General features: G+C 47.3%; 1 protein-coding gene across 3 annotated transcripts in view; it reads left to right on the top strand.

Annotated features, from left to right (window-relative positions):
- Nucleotides 1–19,310, top strand: part of LOC306824678 (filamin-A-interacting protein 1-like) — a 29,956-nt gene that overhangs the window by 5,938 nt on the left and 4,708 nt on the right. For 2 of the 3 annotated variants that reach the window (XM_079344907.1, XM_079344906.1), the window contains exons 2-5: nucleotides 7,720–8,020; nucleotides 9,814–9,987; nucleotides 10,815–10,993; nucleotides 15,578–18,329. In XM_079344907.1, coding sequence (XP_079201033.1) covers nucleotides 7,727–8,020; nucleotides 9,814–9,987; nucleotides 10,815–10,993; nucleotides 15,578–18,329 — 3,399 coding nt within the window. In that variant the 5' untranslated portion in view covers nucleotides 7,720–7,726. Of the gene's footprint in view, nucleotides 1–7,719; nucleotides 8,021–9,813; nucleotides 9,988–10,814; nucleotides 10,994–14,480; nucleotides 14,635–15,577; nucleotides 18,330–19,310 lie in introns of those variants that run through there. The other variant, XM_079344908.1, reaches the window with a different exon arrangement.

Below are 19,310 nucleotides of genomic sequence, written 5' to 3'. Positions count from 1 at the left end.
GCGAAGCTTCCACTTCCTGTCAAGTTTCTGCTGATGTTTATGAAACTTTTTTTTTATACTTCCTGTGTGGTTATTGACTGTTGTGACGGTCAGCGATCGTAAATCTCCTCTTAGGTCACTTATGGGATCCTGCGGCCTTATTCCTCTGTCATGAGTCATTTCTCGTTTTAGTGACCGACTGAATCACTGGCGGGCTGACCACCAACCACCGGAGATTCAGCAGCACTCAGGAGCTAAATGCCTTGTAAAACTGTAAAATGACGTGAAACGAGCAGCGGTCTAACCCTGCTTTAGCCTCACCGTACCCTGCTCGCTCTCTCTCTCTCTCTCTCTCTCTCTCTCTCTCTTTACACCCAGAGTTTATGAGGGAAGTGATTTCATGCGCGTTCCATTTGAAAGGCATGTGAGAGTTGGCTGCTGCTCGGCCTGCGTGTTGGGAATGATGTCAGCTTTCTGGACCGGTCACCGCTGATTAGAGCTCTTGCACAAACCACCACGAGGATAAAAACCTGCTTTGTCTCAGGCCACGAATTCCCCCCTGATGACTGACGTGGTCCGGGAATGCGTTATATTCTGGACTCTTAATATCACCCTGAGCAAGAAGACAGCGTCCTACGGCACAAACATGCTTACTGTCTCTGACTTAAAGGTCACATGACCTCCTCCTCTTCAGTTTAAATAAGAGTCAGAGCTCCTCTTCATCATGTGTGTGAAGTGTGTTGTTGTAAATCCACTCTGATCCTGTATTTGATCATGTCTATAAACCCCTCTATTTCAGCCCTGCTCAGAACAGGCTGTTTCTGTGTCTGTAGCTTTAAATATGTAAATGAGCTGTGTCTGACCACGCCCCCTCTCTGGAAGGGCTCGGGTGTACTCGCTGCTTTCTGGCTCCATGTCCTATTGTTTACGGTGAGAAGGCAGACTCAGAGGGCAGAACAAACACCTAGCTGTGGGAGTGTCACCCACCTGGGGGAGGGGCTACTGCCCTTTGTGATGTCATAGAGGGAACATCTCCAAACGGCCTGTTTGAGCAGGCAGAAGACAGAGAGGATGGATTTTTCTCATCATTGGGGGGTTTGGAGACAAACTAGAGACAGATTTGTTGGTTTAGTTTAGCAGACACACCAACAGAGTGATGTCATAACGCTAACGCTGTCTGTGTGACCGTGAAGTCGGAGGGTCGCTGAGGGCAAAGCCACGTTTGCCTCTTCACGGTTCGAACATTCAACATTTTCCGTCTTCAATCTCAACATAGAAACACTTTAACGACGTGGTCTGTTCGCGTGCTGCGGCGCCGCTGATTATAATTGTTCTATTTCTGATCTCGCCATGACGTGCTAAACATGGTAATGTTAGCTGTAGTGACATTTAAGCAGCAACTGTAAGTGCCACACTATTTCAAGCACGGCTCCTTGATAGACTGATATCAACCAAGGTTGGATAGGGTTTTTTTTTTTTTTTTTTTGAGGTTATGAGGTGAACTATAAATAAACCGCAGTGCTGCTTCATATTCGAGCAGAGGCAGCTATGCTTGGTTCAGAATGGTTTCATGTAGTTTCAAATGGGCGCACAGTCTGATGCTGCAGATCTTCAGTCTACAAACCAGTGAAGCGTTAGCTCAGAGGCACTCCGGCATGCTGAGATTTAAACTTCTGATCACAGCTTGACTGAATTGAATTCATGACAGGAGCGTATTTGTTTTGGCTCTCGGTCGACTCTCGGCCTCTCAAAGCCGTCCTGCAGCACAGATGACTGACTGCATTACTTTCCCCCTTTATGGCGAGTTGGGACGAGAGGAACCTTTTAAACCTCCTCATGAAGCTGATCGCTCCCTTATATAGACATTTTTCATTCCACAAGCAGAAATCATGCTACTTAAGAAGAGCCCAACATTTAGAGATCTACAGAGTGGAGTTGGCATCATTTAAATTTAAATAAGAGAAATAAAACTCTCTGCAGTCGTCTGGTTTTAGACCTCGGATAGATCAGTATTTCCATTTGTACAGGGACCATGCTTATTCACTATTTAGCATAAATGCTAAAATTTGACGCTTTGCACCAGCGTTAGCATCAAGATAATTCAGTCAGGAGAGACAAGCGATTTCTTACAATAAACAACGTGATTATGTGTCTTGACAGAAATACTTTGGGGTGCAGGGTCATGAGTTTCAACCCCCCCTCCCCCCCCATGTAGTCCAGACCCGGGTGGTGAAGCTGAGAGCGGATTGTGGCATTGAGAAGTTTGAGGGTAGTACGAAACACTGACATAGAGGAGCTAAAGGCAGAGAAAGAATCATATTCAAAGAGGAGAACAGAACGATGACGGGCTGAAACTGAGGGAGGAACGCCGTGCCGTTCACAGCTGATTGTCCAATGACAGCTGCAGAAAATGACGCGAGTGAGACACAGTGAAACCTCAGAGCAGAACTTCCTCCCCGTCCGTTTCTAACTCCTGCTCCTCCCTCGACCACCACCAGGCCCCCCGTCCTCCTCCGACACACTCCTTCCTGTCGCCTGTTTTTCTTCTGACGCCAACCTCTTGTCCCCGGCAAACAGAGCCGAGCACAGAGAGGAAACATCGCTGCCCCACACCCTCTGGATGATCAACGGGTAGAGTTGGTAGAGTTGGTTTAACGCCCAGCTCCTGCAGCAACACGCCCGACGTGTCCTTGGGAATGATGCTTAAACGCTCCCTCTGCTTCGTCAGCGACGTATGAATGGGAGTAATGACTTCTGATGGAGTCTTCTCTTTGCAGCCTCGACCATCAGCATGTGAACGTGTCGGCGTAAAAGAGTTTTGAGACATAATCAAGACTGCTCTGAGAAATCAATGCTCAAAACTCTCCTTTGAATCACGCTAATGCTAACGATGCTATTGCTAAGTGTCTTTGAGTACCTTTAAACTTGTTATCATCCCTTCATGCACTTTGTCTGCTATGCTAACATGCTCTTTAAGAACGACTGATGAAGCAGAATCAGGGCAGAGGCCATCTTTGTTTTTTAGTAATGACATAATGAACGGGGATCTTGTGTTGTTTTGCAAACAATTACTGGGCACAGAGGCCGGAGATGCTAACGTGATCTGTATTTATCCTCGGATATGATTACAGCATGAGGCCAAACACATCGGGAAACATGACTCTGTGGGTGTTCAGATGTCGCTCTGGTGTTTTGGTGGTCGCCCGTGACCTCCATTTAGAGAGTCCGACTGTTGTTGTGGAGCAGCTGGGAGGTATAAAGTTGAGGTTGAGACATCCGCGGGATCGCTGATGGATCATAAAGTGATAGCCCTGGCGTTTCCCCTCGTTGGACTCTGGACACAAGTGGGACCCTAAAAATACCCCCCTTTTAAAATCTCACTGAAACAAACAGCTGCACGCGCTGCAGCTGGCACATCGAGGCGAAGGACAGATATTCAAACTGGGACGCTTCGTACGTTAGCATAACGTTTGTGAGCGACGTTTTTGTTGCTAACGTGACGTTCGGATAAATACACTTCATGTCATCACCAGCAGCCACACGGAAACTTTTTAAAGAGGTGATGTCTTTGCTCTGTGAGGCAGGAAGTTAACGGCCTCATGAAATATCAACAATTCAATATCAACATCTTTGTTCATTCGTTAGCATGCTAATTAAAATGTCCTGTCTCTGCAGATACTCTAAAACCCCTCGACGGCTTCCGTCGCGAATTTGCATCAAAGCGCTTCCGCTCCAAATGCAGCTAAAATAGCGTCCCTATTCCTCCACTGCCGGTTGATGCACTTTCAGTACATACAGAGGAACCTTTTGCAAGCATGAGTTTGTCACAGGACCAATCAGAGACAGAACAACATCCGTTTGATGTGCTATTTTTATGTCATATCTATTTATGTGCTGTTTTCACATAAACGTTCTCAACTTAATTTAGCGTCTACTTGAAAAGCAGAAACAGAAAAGTTTTAATACTTGGAAACAAATTCAGGCGTCAAGGGGTTAACTGATGCATGTAGGACTTCTTCATATACGATATTCCCCAAGCAGCAAAGGATGGTTCGGACCAGAGACTGTAAATATTACAACATGACGGAGCATCCGAAGCAACAGAGTCGACATACGCTGCTTCTCATCGTCGGTGCACGTGGGCGTTTCTGTTGATTCTGGGGTCAAATCTTTGACCTTCTTATTACTGGATGAGCTTAGAGACACCCTGCTGCCAACATACCAACTCTGACCACTTATCCACTGTAGGTCTCGTGTGTCGACCGCGGCCTCACAGCTGTCTGGGGTTTTTATCCAGGCTGAGGCGTAAATCAGAGAGCCCGGTCGCATCTCCAGAAATATCTCTCCGCTGGGAGGACTTCCAAACATGCAATCTTCAATTTGTCCACCGAGTTGTATTTTTAGTTTGTTTACATTGGTTCTCTATGATGTGTGGATGAAAAAACCGCCTCTTTCGCTGCAGAGCTAGACTGAAACACAGAGTAAACAAATCTTTCAAAGCCTCGAAATTCCTCCGAGACTCCAACCCTCAGATTTACCAGATTCTTAATCACATGTTTAAACTACATTTTAATCACGCGTCTGTCATGTACACGGTCAGAGCGACGTGGAAACAAGTGCACAACACTCGCATTTGGCATCGCCTTCCGACCGAACCACGGGCTGCTTTCACCGCCTCCGCTCTTCAGCTTTCAGACGTTGCACCTGCTGCAGGGATTCTATCATAGAGCACAAAGTGAGCACACACTTCTCCCTGCTAGCTTAACGTAGCTAAACTGGTTGCTCGGCTTCCTCAAGTGTTTCCTTTTTCCAGGAAATCTCCCCCCCGCTCTGAGGATGTGTTTGGAAAAGCAGGGGCGACTGTTTTGTTGCCGATGAAGCGGTCAGCGTGTGACCCGTCATGGCGCTGTGAGCTGAAGTGGTGACTCAGAGCGCCGCTCTTGAGAAGGTAAACTGTTTACACGGATCAGTTTGCTCGTCGGGGACGGCATGTGGACACTCGCTTCTGTTGAGACACGCTGACGGGACATTTGGAAGCCCTGCATGATAAAAACCTTCAACACGATCTGTAAACAAAGTGTGACTGTTTACAGACCTGTGATATCTGCAGGAAGAGCACGCCCTTATAAGGAGTCCTTTGAGGTAAATCATGAAATGTGTGCAGAGCGTCCCAGCAGAATCTCACAGGTCCTTCAACAACGTTCAAATCCAGACGGACGAAGTCTCACAGCCTGTTCGCTCTCTGAGACGTTCTGCCTTCAAGATGATGCAGATGCATAATGGGGGGGGGGGGGGGGGGGGGGGGGGGAGTGACCCCCCCCCCCTTCCAATTGATCATCTGATGGTTCTGCAGGCGACATGTTGAATTGATGAGTCATGGTTTGGTTCTGTTTTATTTTTCCTTTAGTGTTTTATTTTGTGTTTTTCTCAGTTTCAGTCTTTAGTGTTTCCTGTTTTATTTTGTAGTTCTGGTCTTCAGTGTTGTCTCATTTCCTGTCTTGATTGCCCTGAGTGTCCTCACCTGTGTTAGATGACCTCTGTGTCTATTCAGTCTCAATGTTTCCTGTCCGATTACGTTGATACGTTCCTCGTTTGAATTCAGTTTTTGAGCAAGTTTTTTTTTTTTTTTTTGCCTTTTGTTGAAATAAATCTTTAATTGGGTCCTCGTTGGTTTTTCAACCCCAGTCGTAACAAGTGGTTCTGAACTGGTCTGGCCTCAGGACCAAGTGGTGACGTCCACTGGAGGCTGCTGAAGGAACACAGGAAGTCACATTAACAGAAAAAACAACAGGTCTGATGAGCGGCTGTCATCGCTGACTGTAAAAAGACTTTTATGTTTTTAGACTTTATGACACTGTTTTTTTATCTGGGTACACTTTTGGGTCCTGACCCACCAGAACCAGTTTTACAGGACTCAACAAGGTGGTCCTCTGTTTTTGACGTCCATCTCACTTGATGCTTCACGTTTGTCACCATGCCTGTAGCGTTTGCAGGGTTTATGTAAATCATGAACAAATTTCAAACACATTTACTAATTAACATCACTTTATCTATCACCCGATCAGAACCGACCCGGTCTGCTTACACCTCCTTTTCTTTGATATATTTAACCCTTTCTTTGTGTTCTTTATGTGTTTAGTATATCTGTTTATATATATATATATATATATATATATATATATATATATATATGTTTGTTATTCATTGAATTGACTTTATTCTACATCCAGTTTCTTATAAGTCTGGAGTTTTGGATTTCTTTTATCTTCATATAATTTGAGACCTGGAACAACGAGTGTCGGCCTCCCGACCTTGGCATGACCTCTGGCTCTCCCGTCGTAAGGAGAATATGGTGCCTGCCAAACTCAAACAGTGTTTAAATCTAAATGAAGTTATTTCCAATTCTTAGATTATTTCTTTTGGTCCATTTGGGTGAAGTTCAGTCCGCTTCACTTGACCGACTTTGTGATTGACTCCAGATCAGTTTCTTTTACTGAAGCTCAAATCTCCACTTCCTGCTTCTTGTCAGTTTTGGCGTTAGACTCCCAGCTCCTCCAGTAAAAAACCCGTCCAGTTCACCTCGCCGCTGATCAGAGCGAAAGACGGTCCTGTGGTCTTCACGTGCGGGGAGATCTTGGCGTCTCCCCCTGAACCAACTATTAATAACACGGTTGCTACGGCGACACTGCCAGGATTCTCTCTGGCTTAGTCACGGTCTGCTTTCATCCAAAACCTGCAGCCTCCGGGGAGCTTTGGCCTAGTTCACGTCTAACTGCCCGACGCTGAGGAGGAGCTTCCTGACCCTGACCCTGACCCTGACCCTGACCTTGACCCTGACCTGCACCACGACAATATCAGCTTTCCTACACTCGTGTTTACAAACCCAAGGAAGAATGACGATCACGCTGTTTGATTAAATGTTGGGAAAAAAAGTGCAGAAAGATGAAGTCATGGCTAACTTTTTTTTGTGCGTTCATTGTAGAGAAAGTAGAGTCGATAAAGTCAGAAATGTGGACGAGGGAGAGAACGGGGAAAGGAGCCACATGCACGTTGGACCTGAACCCGGTCGACCCGCCTGGAGGACTTTAGCCTCCTCGCCAGGGACGCACGCACTGACCACCAAGCCATCGCTGCCCCAACGTGGACTTCTCTTTGTACAATGAAATTCCCTCTACAAATACTTTCTCCCCTCATGGAATTATTGTTTAAATTAATCTTCCAGGCCGGTCCGGATACAATTTCCTCACTTCAACAACCTTGGAAATGTGATACGGGTCGTAGATCATGGCTAACCGCTGTCATCACAAGCTAACGTGCTCTCTAGTTTCCTTCAAAATCAATCCGGGAAGGACACAGGAAGGATTTCTCCTTTGCATTCCTCGTCCTTCCTGTCGACCACCCCGTGCTCGCCGCTGGTCGGAGCAGGCCGTGCATGAATGAGGACGGCGGTGGTTAAGAAATGATGCAGTGATGTGCTGTAGAGTAAAGATCGAAGCGTTAACAAATCATGGTTATTGAAGGAAGAAAAGAGAAAAATGTTTATTTTTATTTGCATCAATAAAGTTGTGTAAAGGAGGCGCCGGTAGTGCAGTGGCAGCGCACGCGCCCCTGGGTATGGAGGCTACCGTCCCAATGCGTGCGGCCCCGGGTTTGACCCCAGCCTGTGACCTCTGCGCTTTAACACCGTCATGCTTTTTACCGCCACTTTATCATTTTGGTGTCTGTTGTCCGTCCTCTCAGGTAAAACATGCGCTCCAGGAACTGCACCATGGAGGGTCCAGACGACGGACGCATTCAGCCGACGACAGGCTTCACCAAGGAGGAGGAGGAGGAGGAGGAGGAGGAGGAGAACACGCCACAGCTCACAAAGAGGAAAACCAAAGCCCAGCGAGAGGAGAAGGACGGGAGGACGACGACGACGGCGGCGTCTGGAACGGCTAAGAAACGTCGGAAAGCCGCCGAGAGCAGGAAGCCTGAGGCGCTGGATCTGTCCAAGAAAGATCTGCTTCACCTGCTGGGAATCATGGAGGGAGAAGTTCAGGTACGAATCTGATCAACCTGAACATGAATATGAAGTAATCTGACAATCTATCACCCTCTGGTTTCTGCTTTTTTAAGTCACCTTGTGCGTGTTGGTTTTCTCAGAGAAGGAAGAGAAGAGACTCAGGTTCAAATTGAACAAACCAGAAAGTTTAATAAAGCAATAAGTAAATACAATGCAGATACCGAGGGCGTTGTCGTAGCTGGGGGTCGACCTCGCTGACTCACAGGTCAGCTACCAAAACCAGCGGATAGACCACGAATGAGGAAAGTCACAGGATTATATACGTAAGGTGCCTCCTCTGAAATGTTCATGTGCTGTGTCAACAGATGTTTAAGCAGAGGTGCTGCAGCTGGAGACGACAATACAGAGTCTATGCTGCAAGCTTAGAGCAAAAAACTAAAAAGAAGCGAGAGCGGTACATTGGCCTATTAAAAATAGCTTTAACAGTACAGTAATTTGGTAAATGGTTATATCTGCTGCTGGGTTCCAGTTTGATATATGAACTGGTCTCCAGACAAGCAGGATGCTGCAGAAGCCTCACCCTCTGTTTCCATCTGTTTGGGTGTGTTGAATATTTTCCATCAGTGACAGACAGGGCGACACGTCACACAGGAAGTAATGTAGCAGTCACGTGATGTTAGCATGGCAAACAGTGCGATCCTGCAGTTTGCAAATTGTACGACTAATTGTTTTTTTTTTTTTTTATAACATTTATAAGCTGGACGGCTGCACACATGGCGAGGAGGTTCCTGGTTTGAATCCCCGTCACACAGCTGCCACTCTGTGTGGAGTTTGTATGTTGCAAAGACGTCATCATGTCACATGGTGTCTGTAAATTAGCTGTAGGCGTCCAAAATGGACTGTAAGAGTGAAATAAACCAACATTTCCTCCGTCTGAAAGTTTAAATCAGATCATTCTCCTGTTTCTTCTCTGATTCTGATTCTTTATGTGAACTATACGAGACCCAGAGTTTCTGTCGTGGGGCCTTTACACGTCAACAATGAAGAAAATGTCTCCCTCTGCTGGTGAGAACCTGAATCTCTCCCTCTGGGTTTATTTTAGTGGGACACACATGGAGTCCTGATTTCCATGTGAAAGGTCATTTTATGGTTGCAGCCTCATGCAGATGAAACTACTCTTCACTTTTGAGATGTTGTTCTTGATATGTCAGTCATTTAAATAGATGAGAGGAAGATGAAGTGACTGGAGTAGAGGAGGCTGCAGACAGAGATGAAAGGTCCTGAAATACTTCATCAAAGTCTTCTTTTAAACCCTTTTTAAGATGTGAGAGTTAAACTAAAAAAATGTGGAGGTCACTTCAGCCAATTTAAATAACTCTCAGAGCTCCTCTTCATCATGTGTGTGAAGTGTGTTGTTGTAAATCCACTCTGATCCTGTATTTGATCATGTCTATAAACCCCTCTATTTCAGCCCTGCTCAGAACAGGCTGTTTCTGTGTCTGTAGCTTTAAATATGTAAATGAGCTGTGTCTGACCACGCCCCCTCTCTGGAAGGGCTCGGGTGTACTCGCTGCTTTCTGGCTCCATGTCCTATTGTTTACGGTGAGAAGGCAGACTCAGAGGGCAGAACAAACACCTAGCTGTGGGAGGGTCACCCACCTGGGGGAGGGGCTACTGCCCTTTGTGATGTCATGAAGGGAACATCTCCAAACGGCCTGTTTGAGCACACATTTTTGGAGAGGATGGATTTTTCTCATCATTGGGGGGTTTGTAGACAGACTAGAGACACATGTTAGAGGAACATGACCTCCTGTGTTTCGTCTCTTCAGGCCAGAGAGGACATCATCGGTCTGCTGAAGTCGGACAGAACCAAACCGGAGACTCTGGAGGCTCACTACGGCTCGGCTGCCCCGACGAAACCTCTGCAGGCTCTGCAGCGAGACGCTCTGCTCAGCCGCAGCAACAACAGCACTGAGGACGTGTACGAGACCCCCATGGCTGAGGTAAGGGCGGGACTCAATACCGTACACTTCATCGTCCATGTGGGGAAATGTGTCGACAACTCCAGTGCTGCTCACTTTTAGGCAGGTTACAGCAATTTTACCCCCCATTTTGGGTCGTCCTCCATGTTTGTTTTTCTTCCGATGTGATGTTTGATCACGCAGATTTCTGCGAGATGACGGTGAAATCATTCCTGCTAGTGTTCAGTTCAGATCTGATCATCGTCTCACGGAGCAAAGAGGATGTGCGCACACGACCTGGAGGCGGGGGGGGGGGGGGGGAAAGAGCGCTGCTGACGGCAATGAAAGGCGGAGCGCTCTGTGGGCTTCTTCTCCAGGCGGCGGCGTCCTGCTGATGACTCTCTCTCCTCATTCAAAACTATTTAAAAAAACGTACGGTGGACACAGGACAACTTCTACAGTATTTCCAACAGGATTTATAACATTTAGAATGATTGTATTAAACATTTTGAATCGTGAAACGTGCTGTATAAGAAAGTTTTTCGTGACCTTGACTGAGTTTATTTAAAGGGTTAACAGACAGTTTTTAAATCTCGGCTGTGCATTTACACCAGGAGCAGGAGAGGGAAAGCAGAGCCTGAAATCTGCTTCTTTTGTGTCATTAAAAGCCTGTAAAGTATAATTTTCCATGCTCGGTGGAATCCCAACCTTCTGAATTAAATCTCACAACAGTGTGAAGAGAGTCTGCTCATTGTTCGCTCACAAACACAATGCGAGCGCGGCCGTGGCGAATGTGCGGGCAGATGTTGGCGTGTCAGAGCGCAGGACGGTGTCGTCACTAATCGGTGTGGACGTGTGTGTCCCTTCAGCTGGACCGCCTGGAGGACAAGCAGAGGGAGACGTACAGACGGATGTTGGAGCAGCTGCTGCTGGCCGAGAAATGTCACCGCCGCACCGTCATGGAGCTGGACAACGAGAAACTCAAACACACCGACTTCATGAACAAGAGCGACGACTTCACCGGCCTCCTGGAGCAGGAGAGAGAGAGGTGAGGCCCCCCCGCCGTCTGTGTGTGTGTGTGTGTGGCCTGTTTGCATGCACACATTCAGTTTTCTGCAGGTGTGAAAGCACAACGAGGTTTTTAAGGTCTGTTGACATTGTGGATTTGTGGATGTCGGATTTGTCTCAGAAAACTCTCTCGACTTTAAATCCAGTCTTTTGTTTTCTCTCCAAAAATGCTCCGAATCAACTCGTTGGATGGATCTCAATCCAAACGGTCGGATCTGTTTTCTTCACAGCTGCAGCGTAAGGTGAAACTTTTCTCATCCTGTAAACGGGACGTTTCAGATTCTCCTTTACGGGCAGAACAAAACACTACAGGACCACTGTCACATCAAGAACGAAAGAAGATGCACGTTAGCTACGTCAGAATATTTTACTTCTAAAGTGTGTTTATCTGATTGTCTCTCTGTGGCTCTCAGCTCCGAGCTGATTGGTTCCCACTGAGTAAGTTTACAGAAACTTTAAAATCACCTCTGAAATGTTTCGTTGTTTTTTCTTCTAAAAAAAAAAAGAGGGTGCGGGATTCTTTTGATCATGTTTTGGCCAAAAGTCAAGGAAAGGAAGAAGATTTTGCAGATGCAGGAGGCATCAGATAAAACCCCGAGCATGCAGGTTATGGATGCCTGCTCTGATATGCAGAGTGAGCGATGAATCGTGTGTCATCACGACATCCTAAAAACACAAAGCGTGCAGCTCAACGACGTTTCAGCCTCCAGCTTCTCAGTTGGCGATTTGCAGGAAAAGTGAAATGTGGGGAATTTTAATCACAACGATCAAGTGCTGAAACTTAAATAAGATTTTTCTCCTCTGTTAAAGGTTTTTTTTTTTTTGTCTCAAGCTTTTTAAAAGTATTTCACACTCTGTCATTTAGTTTTGCAGAAAAAAAGAACCAAACCTTCATTGCATTCAAACGTAAATCTGGTTGTGTCTTTTGTGCATTCATCTGTTTGTTTAGCGTTCACAAAGTTTGTGGTTTCTTGTTATTTGCTCGCAAGTCATAAGAAGCTCCACGTGACGGTCCCTGTGGGGAGGCGGTGGTTATAAGTCCGATATATACGTCAGTCAGCGTGTCTCTTCAGTGGTCCGACCTTCAGCTCCGTCTGATAACACATTCCTGTGGGCTGCCGTCAGCGTGCAGATTCACTGCAGGTGGTATCATGAGTGAATGCGTCCAGGATGATGTCATTCCCTGCAGAGATGCGGCTGCACGATTAGAGGCTCTGCTTAGCAAAAACAACCGTCACACGCACGCACAGCACCGCACGAGAAGAAGTCACAAAGTGATGGCCTCATTATGTCAAAAAAATAAATAAAATCCAGTCGGCGTCTAGATTTCTCTAGAAGATGTTCAGTGCTGCTAAACAGACATCGTCCAATATGTCCAATGAGCTCTGAGCCGGGTCATCATGGTGACAACCAGAGTGTCACAAGAATACAGAGCAAGCAGTGTCTCAGATTATCATCTGAAATCAATCTGAAGACAGAAGGAGTCCAGAAGCTGAGCGGGTTTGGTTTAGTATCAGGACACGATGTAAAGAGGGAGAGACGAGACAAGAAGAGGTTTGGACGTCAGCCGTGTAGAATAAACAGGAAATGAAGACTCGTTAAATTTACAGTTTAATCTGTCGCCAAATGTATCACATATTGAGTCATCTGAAAGGGATCTGTTCATTATTCTTATTTGAAGCTAATTCAGAAAGACTAAATCCAACAGTGCTTAGCTCGCCCCCCCCTAGTGTTTAAAATGTGTACTGCAGTCTAAACTCTAATCATCACAGAGAGCTGTCTCCGCCCCTCCTCTCACACAGGTCAGCATGTGGTGGACACTGTAGCTTCAGTGTTTAGCCAGCTCTGCATGTGGTGGACACTGTAGCTTCAGTGTTTAGCCAGCTCTGCGTGTGGTGGACACTGTAGCTTCAGTGTTTAGCCAGCTCTGCGTGTGGTGGACACTGTAGCTTCAGTGTTTAGCCAGCTCTGCATGTGGTGGACACTGTAGCTTCAATGTTTAGCCAGCTCTGCATGTGGTGGACACTGTAGCTTCAGTGTTTAGCCAGCTCTGCATGTGGTGGACACTGTAGCTTCAGTGTTTAGCCAGCTCTGCGTGTGGTGGACACTGTAGCTTCAGTGTTTAGCCAGCTCTGCATGTGGTGGACACTGTAGCTTCAGTGTTTAGCCAGGTCTGCATGTGGTGGACACTGTAGCTTCAGTGTTTAGCCAGCTCTGCATGTGGTGGACACTGTAGCTTCAGTGTTTAGCCAGCTCTGCATGGGTCTGTAAAGCTTTCTGCGTTCTAACCTCTCTCCATGTTTCATCTCCAACATTGATCCTAGTTTGAGCAGCTTTCTGCTGCTGGAGCTTATTAGAAACATGCAGAGGCTTTTTAGCTCGGGTACAATCACTTCTATCTGAAGCAGTTCCACTGCCCGCTTCCATCGCTGCAACACCTGTTCACCTGATAACTGCTCTCTGTGCATTTCTTGTTGCTGAGATATTTTAGTCTGGACCAAGATGTTGTTTTGTGTCCAGATGTGGCTGTTTGTTACTAAGTTGACTCGGTTGTGTTGGCGAGAAGTTAAACTGTTTGATGCGGATGAAGCTCGGGATGTTTTAGTTTTTTGGGGGGTTTTTTTGTTTTTCAAAACCACAACTTGTTTTTGAAAATTAAAAGAATATATCGTCGAAGCTTTGATCCAGTTAAAATGTTTGAGACAGAAGAAGAAGAAGATGAAGCACTTTCTTCCTTTTAATCTTGAGAATTACAGCCAGCCAACAAGCGAGCAAGTATCTAAACCGCAGAGCGTAGAGATGAATGTGAAAGGTCCTCTTACATCCTGTTGATATTTATGTATAACATGCAGTTGGAATAATGAAGAGCAGTGCCTCTGCATCTGTCGGCTCTTTGCACCGCTCATATTTGGCTCATTTAGGAGAAGCTGTGATGCAAACCACAGGCCTCCTCTGCCGCTGTGTGAAGCTATGATCTCACATCCCTTGTGTCCGTGCCTCCTCCCTTTGCACGACACAGGGAGATTATAATGAGAAAAGGCTAGTCTGGCATTGTCCTCTCCCAAAACAACAAAAAAAAAAAAAAACTCCCACCCGGCATTGTTGCCTCGTTTCTATGGCGACACGGCTGCTTCGCAAGACGGCTGGGAGACAAACAGGTCAAACCGGGAGCTTCTGTTTAGAAAAATACAAAAAGAAAGACGAGCGAACTTGAAAGTGGCTGCGTGTGTTTTGTCATACCTGCTGCACCGCCGACATCCTGCCCTCCCATGAGGGCGGGTGAGGTTGAGGGTGAGGGGAGGGGCGCTCGCTGAAATCCTCCCCCGCTCCTTGTTTGAACCCCTCCTCCTCCTCCTCAGTGTCCAAACAAGGGCAGGGCCTCTTTGACCATACATGGAGGGGAGGGGTGGGTGACATCACCACCCAGCGGGAGCAGAGCGGCTCAGCACAACATCCACCTTTTTTTTTTTCATTGTCCACTCATGACATGTTTGGAATGTGATGGCTAATTCCCCGCGGAGCCTGAGCCCCTCCTTCAGTCCCTCTCTGACCCCGTGAGAGTCGCAGCAGTTTGGCTCCTGCTCTGATATGGATCAACCTGCTCTGCATCCCAGCCTCTTGGTAAGTTGAGCAAAGTTTAGAGAGAAGATTTTTATTTTTTTTTGTGGCGGTTTATGGTAAAAGTCTGTCGTGTTGAAAATTAGACTTTAAATTAGATTTTCACTTTTATTCCAACATGCTTGAGCACATGTTCTGCAGACCTGAGACTTCTCTGTGTGATCGAGCGTCTGATGCATGTGAAGCACTCTCTCTCTCTCTCTCTCTCTCTCTCTCTCTCTGTGTGTGTCAGACACTCACAGACTCCCGCAGAGATCAGTTAAACATCTACAAACAGGACATTAACTCAGACAAGTTCCCAGAACTTTGTTGGCAGCTCTGCGGTGGCTCTCACTCACTATTGCTTCATACCAGTTGGACTGTTGTGTTGATGCATAAAAACCGATGACGAGTATCTTAAAAGCTCATTAAGGCAGCTGGATTTGCTTTTAAAATGCGTCTTGTGAAGGCGAGTTCAGAGGCACATTTATACCCAGAGGAAAGATCGCTGTGGAAGCAAGTTAATGCAAATTCATCCGAAAGATGCAAAGTGTCAGAAGCAGAGTGTTTCTCTCTTCATGTGCTGTCCTCTTGCAGGTAGAGGAGGAACAGCAACAAGGTCCTGTGTCAGTCAAAGTTGTCATGTTGTAGCTCGGTCCGTTGTGTCGTTGAGTCAAAAGTGACCTTGTTGTCGAGGCTGGGCTAATCACAGCTGTTTATATGCTATACAATGATTGTTTCATGTTTTGTTTCTGGAGCAATCTGGAAAAAACCCCAAAAACAAAACGATAAAAGAACTGTTTTTTTTCCCACAGACTGTAAATCACCCAATCTGTTCCTGCAGGGGGCGCTGGAGTCCCATCGATGGCGGTCTCAGTGTGTGTGGATCGAGACATGAGCTACTCACACCTACTTGGTTGTAAACATTAATGTCTGCTCACATTTTGCCTTCTTCTCTCTTGTCTAGACTCAAAAGGCTGTTGGAGCAGGAGAAGGCCTACCAGGCTCGTAAGGACAAGGACCACAGCAGGAGACTGGAGAAGGTCCGAGCCGAGTTGGTTAAGCTCAAGTCATTTGCACTGATGTTGGTAGACGAGCGGCAGCTGCATATTGAGCAAATCGACCAGCAGAGCCAGAAGGTCCAGGATCTCACCCAGAAGCTCCAGGAAAAAGAGCAGCGATTGGCAGCGGTCAGCGAGACCGCCAAGGAGGACAGCCACAAGGTCCTGAAGCTGGAGGAAGACCTGGAGCAGAAAGCGGCGAAATTTGCGCAGGAACACGAGGAGATGACCGCCAAACTGGCGAATGAAGAGTCCCAGAGCAGACAGCTGAGGCTGAGGCTGGCTGGACTGGCACAGAAAATAGAAGAGCTGGAGGAGAGCAACAACGTGCTGCATAAATCGGAGGAGGACCTTCAGGAGCTGAGGGACAAGATCAGCAAAGGGGAGTGTGGAGATTCGACTCTCATGACCGAGCTTGAGAATCTGCGGAAAAGGGTGCTGGAGATGGAGGGCAAGGATGAGGAGATAACCAAAACGGAGGCTCAATGCAGGGAGCTGAGGAAAAAGCTGCAGGATGAAGAGAACCACTCCAAGGAGCTCAGGCTGGAGGTGGAAAAACTGCAGAAGAGAATGGTTGAACTGGAGAAACTGGAGGGGGCTTTTGATAAGAGCAAACGAGAGTGCTCTCAGCTTCACACCAACTTGGAAAAGGAAAAACTTGTCGTGAAGGATCTGGCCGGCGAGCTTGAGACGGTGAAAACTCGACTGAAAGATCTCGAGGGCTCCGAGTCGAAGTTTGAAAAGTCCGAAATGATCCTCAAAGACGATCTCATGAAGCTGAAGTCCCTCACGGTCATCCTGGTAGACGAAAGAAAAAACATGGCGGAGAGGCTCAAACAGGAGGAACAGAAAAGCGACGATTTAGGTAAGATGTTCAAAGCAGAGCAGGGCAAGGTCACGGAGGTGACAGAGAAGCTGATCGAGGAGAGTAAAAAACTTCTCAAATTCAAGTCGGAGATGGAGATGAAAGTGACGGCGCTCGCCAAAGAGAAAGACGAGTTGCAAAGTGAGCTGGCAAGCGAGCAGGGAAAGTGCAGGGAGCTGAATACCAAGATTAGTGGTATGAAAATAAGAATTGACGGACTCGAGGAGACGGACAGGGAAATGCAAAGAAAGTGGGCCACGAAGGACAATCCAGAGGAAGACAACAAAATGAGAGAGCTCACGCTGGAAGTTGAAAGGCTAAAGAATAGGTTGAAACACCTGGAGGTGGTGGAGGGAGACTTGATGAAAACGGAGGACGAGTACGATCTACTGGAGAAGAAATTCAGAACGGAGCAGGACAAAGCAAACACGCTTTCTAAGTTGCTGGAAGAAATGAAAAGTCAGATCGCCAGAAACAAAGCCATCGAGAAAGGCGAGGTCATGAGTCCAGAGGCCGAGCTCAGAATCCGCTGCAAGATGGAAGAGGCCAAAACCAGAGAATTGAAGGTGGACGTTCAGGCGCTGAAGGAGAAAATCCATGAGCTGATGAACAAGGAGGACCAGCTCTCCCAGCTGCGGGTGGATTATTCCGTCCTCCAGCAGAGGTTCATGGAAGAGGAGGAAAAGAAGAAGAGCATGAGTCAGGAAGTCACCAACCTGACAAAGGAACTTGAAGCCTCCAAGCGTTACAGTCGTGCGCTGAGGCCCAGTATGAACGGCAGTAGGATGGTCAATGTCCCGGTTACCTCCACAGCAGTGCAAACAGAAGTGTTGGCAAGCGAGTGTCCTGAAGACGAGACAGCAGCAGGCTTCATCCAAAAATCCGTCCTGGAGGAAAATCACTTAATGAGCAACCTCAGACAAAGGGAACTCAAAAAGCCGATGGTTCTCGAGAGATACCCTCCTGCATCGGCTGAACTTGGAGCGGGAAAATCTTGGATACCCTGGATGAAAAAGAGGGACGCCGGTCCATCCACTCAGACGGATGGGGCGTCCTTGCTCCCTCAACCGAACATGTCCCAAAAACCAGGACAACCTCTACGCATCAGGGTGACCCCAGATCACGAAAACAGCACCGCCACCCTGGAGATCACCAGCCCCCGAGCTGAGGATTTCTTCTCCAGCACCACCATCATACCGACTCTCGGCCTCCAGAAACCTCGCATCACAATTGTCCCAAAGCCCACAACTGTGACCTCAAAGAGCAAAGCCTGCGAGACGATGGGGGGTCTGAATCGAACCAAATCTCCCGTCACTATCACCACCATCTCCCGGGCCAAGAGTCCAGACAAGAGCAATGGCGGCAGCTCCGACGGCATTCAGTCACCTGTGTCCATCATAACGGTCAGTACCACTCCTGTGGCCGAAACGTGCGCTTCAGCGGAGCCTCACAACATACCGGCAAGCCGCACGGTGATCAAAATGACCCCCGAGAAGCAGCCAGGCGGGCCAGCGCCTTACAGGAAGTACAACGGCAAAAGCAACATCATCACAACAGAGGACAACAAGATCCACATCCATTTGGGCTCCCAGTATAAGAGGCCCTCTGAGGGCTGCAGCAGTCCAGTGGTGACCCTTGGACTTACCTCTGAAAGCATCAAGGAGATGTCCACGGGAACAGTGCTCCGCTCGCCGCGCCAAACGTCCATAGGGAAGACGACGCAGAGCAAAATGACGAGCAGCATCACGATCACACCGATCGCCTCGGCTCCTTCCAGGCCGACACAGTCAGTGGTGAGAGGTTTTGTAGTTCTTTGTTTATTGCTCATTTCTCCGGAAGCGTACAAAAATATCTGAACGGATGTCTAATCTTTTACGTTGCAGTTGCTTCTGAATTGTTTCAAAATGAAATCAGGTGCTGTGTGCTCCCTAGATAGCCCTCTCTCCAGGTATAACCCAGTGACCTCCATAAACGAATGCTCTCACTGCGTGTGAACTAACACTGGATTGATCTGACGTGCAACGAGTCCCACATCCCCCAAAGAGACCTTCGTAGAGGTCGTTTTTTAAAACCACGGATTTTTACCAACTGACAAAATTCACTCCTTCTAACCAAACACGGGCGAGAAGTGACCGATATGAGTGTTTCACTTTGGCACTACAAGATTTTAAATGTAAAGATAAAACTCTCATACATATATAACCCAGCCTGAGATCAGTGTATACCAAAGACCCCCCTCTGAGCAAGACCCAGTCCGCTTCACCCTGATTCAGGACGCTGCAGTCACTCGGACAGAAAGCCACTTGGTTGGCAGGATTTTATTTTAGTGGTGAAGTCCAGGGCACCACTGCTGTATGGTGGTTAGCTCTACAGTTTTACCGCGGTGAGGTTCTTGGTTTGTACCCATATGTTTCCTCATAGTCCGTGGACACTGCGGTCCGTCAGCATTATGGGAACTATGGGGCCGCTCAGGTCAACGCTCCTGTTTCTATAGCACGTTTCAAATACACTGCAAGCACGAGTCAAACTGGGCCGAATAGATCGACCCAGATTGAAAATAAAACCGTGTTTTCCATCACTTTATTACGTTTTTTTTTTTTTTGCGTAATGACAAAGACAAATGAAACGTGCTGTTTGCACGATTTTTTTTTCTATATTCCCGCGCGACCTTGTAGTCACCTTGTAGTCACCTTGTAGTGGCAGGGCGTGCGCTGTCTGACCAGGAAGAAAAAACCCTGGTGCAGACAGAACTTAGCACACATGGACAATGTGGT

The sequence above is a fragment of the Symphodus melops genome (genome assembly GCF_947650265.1).
Source record: "Symphodus melops genome assembly, chromosome: 1".
Taxonomy (NCBI): Eukaryota; Metazoa; Chordata; class Actinopteri; order Labriformes; family Labridae; genus Symphodus; species Symphodus melops.
This window is presented reverse-complemented; position numbering and strand designations above follow the sequence as displayed.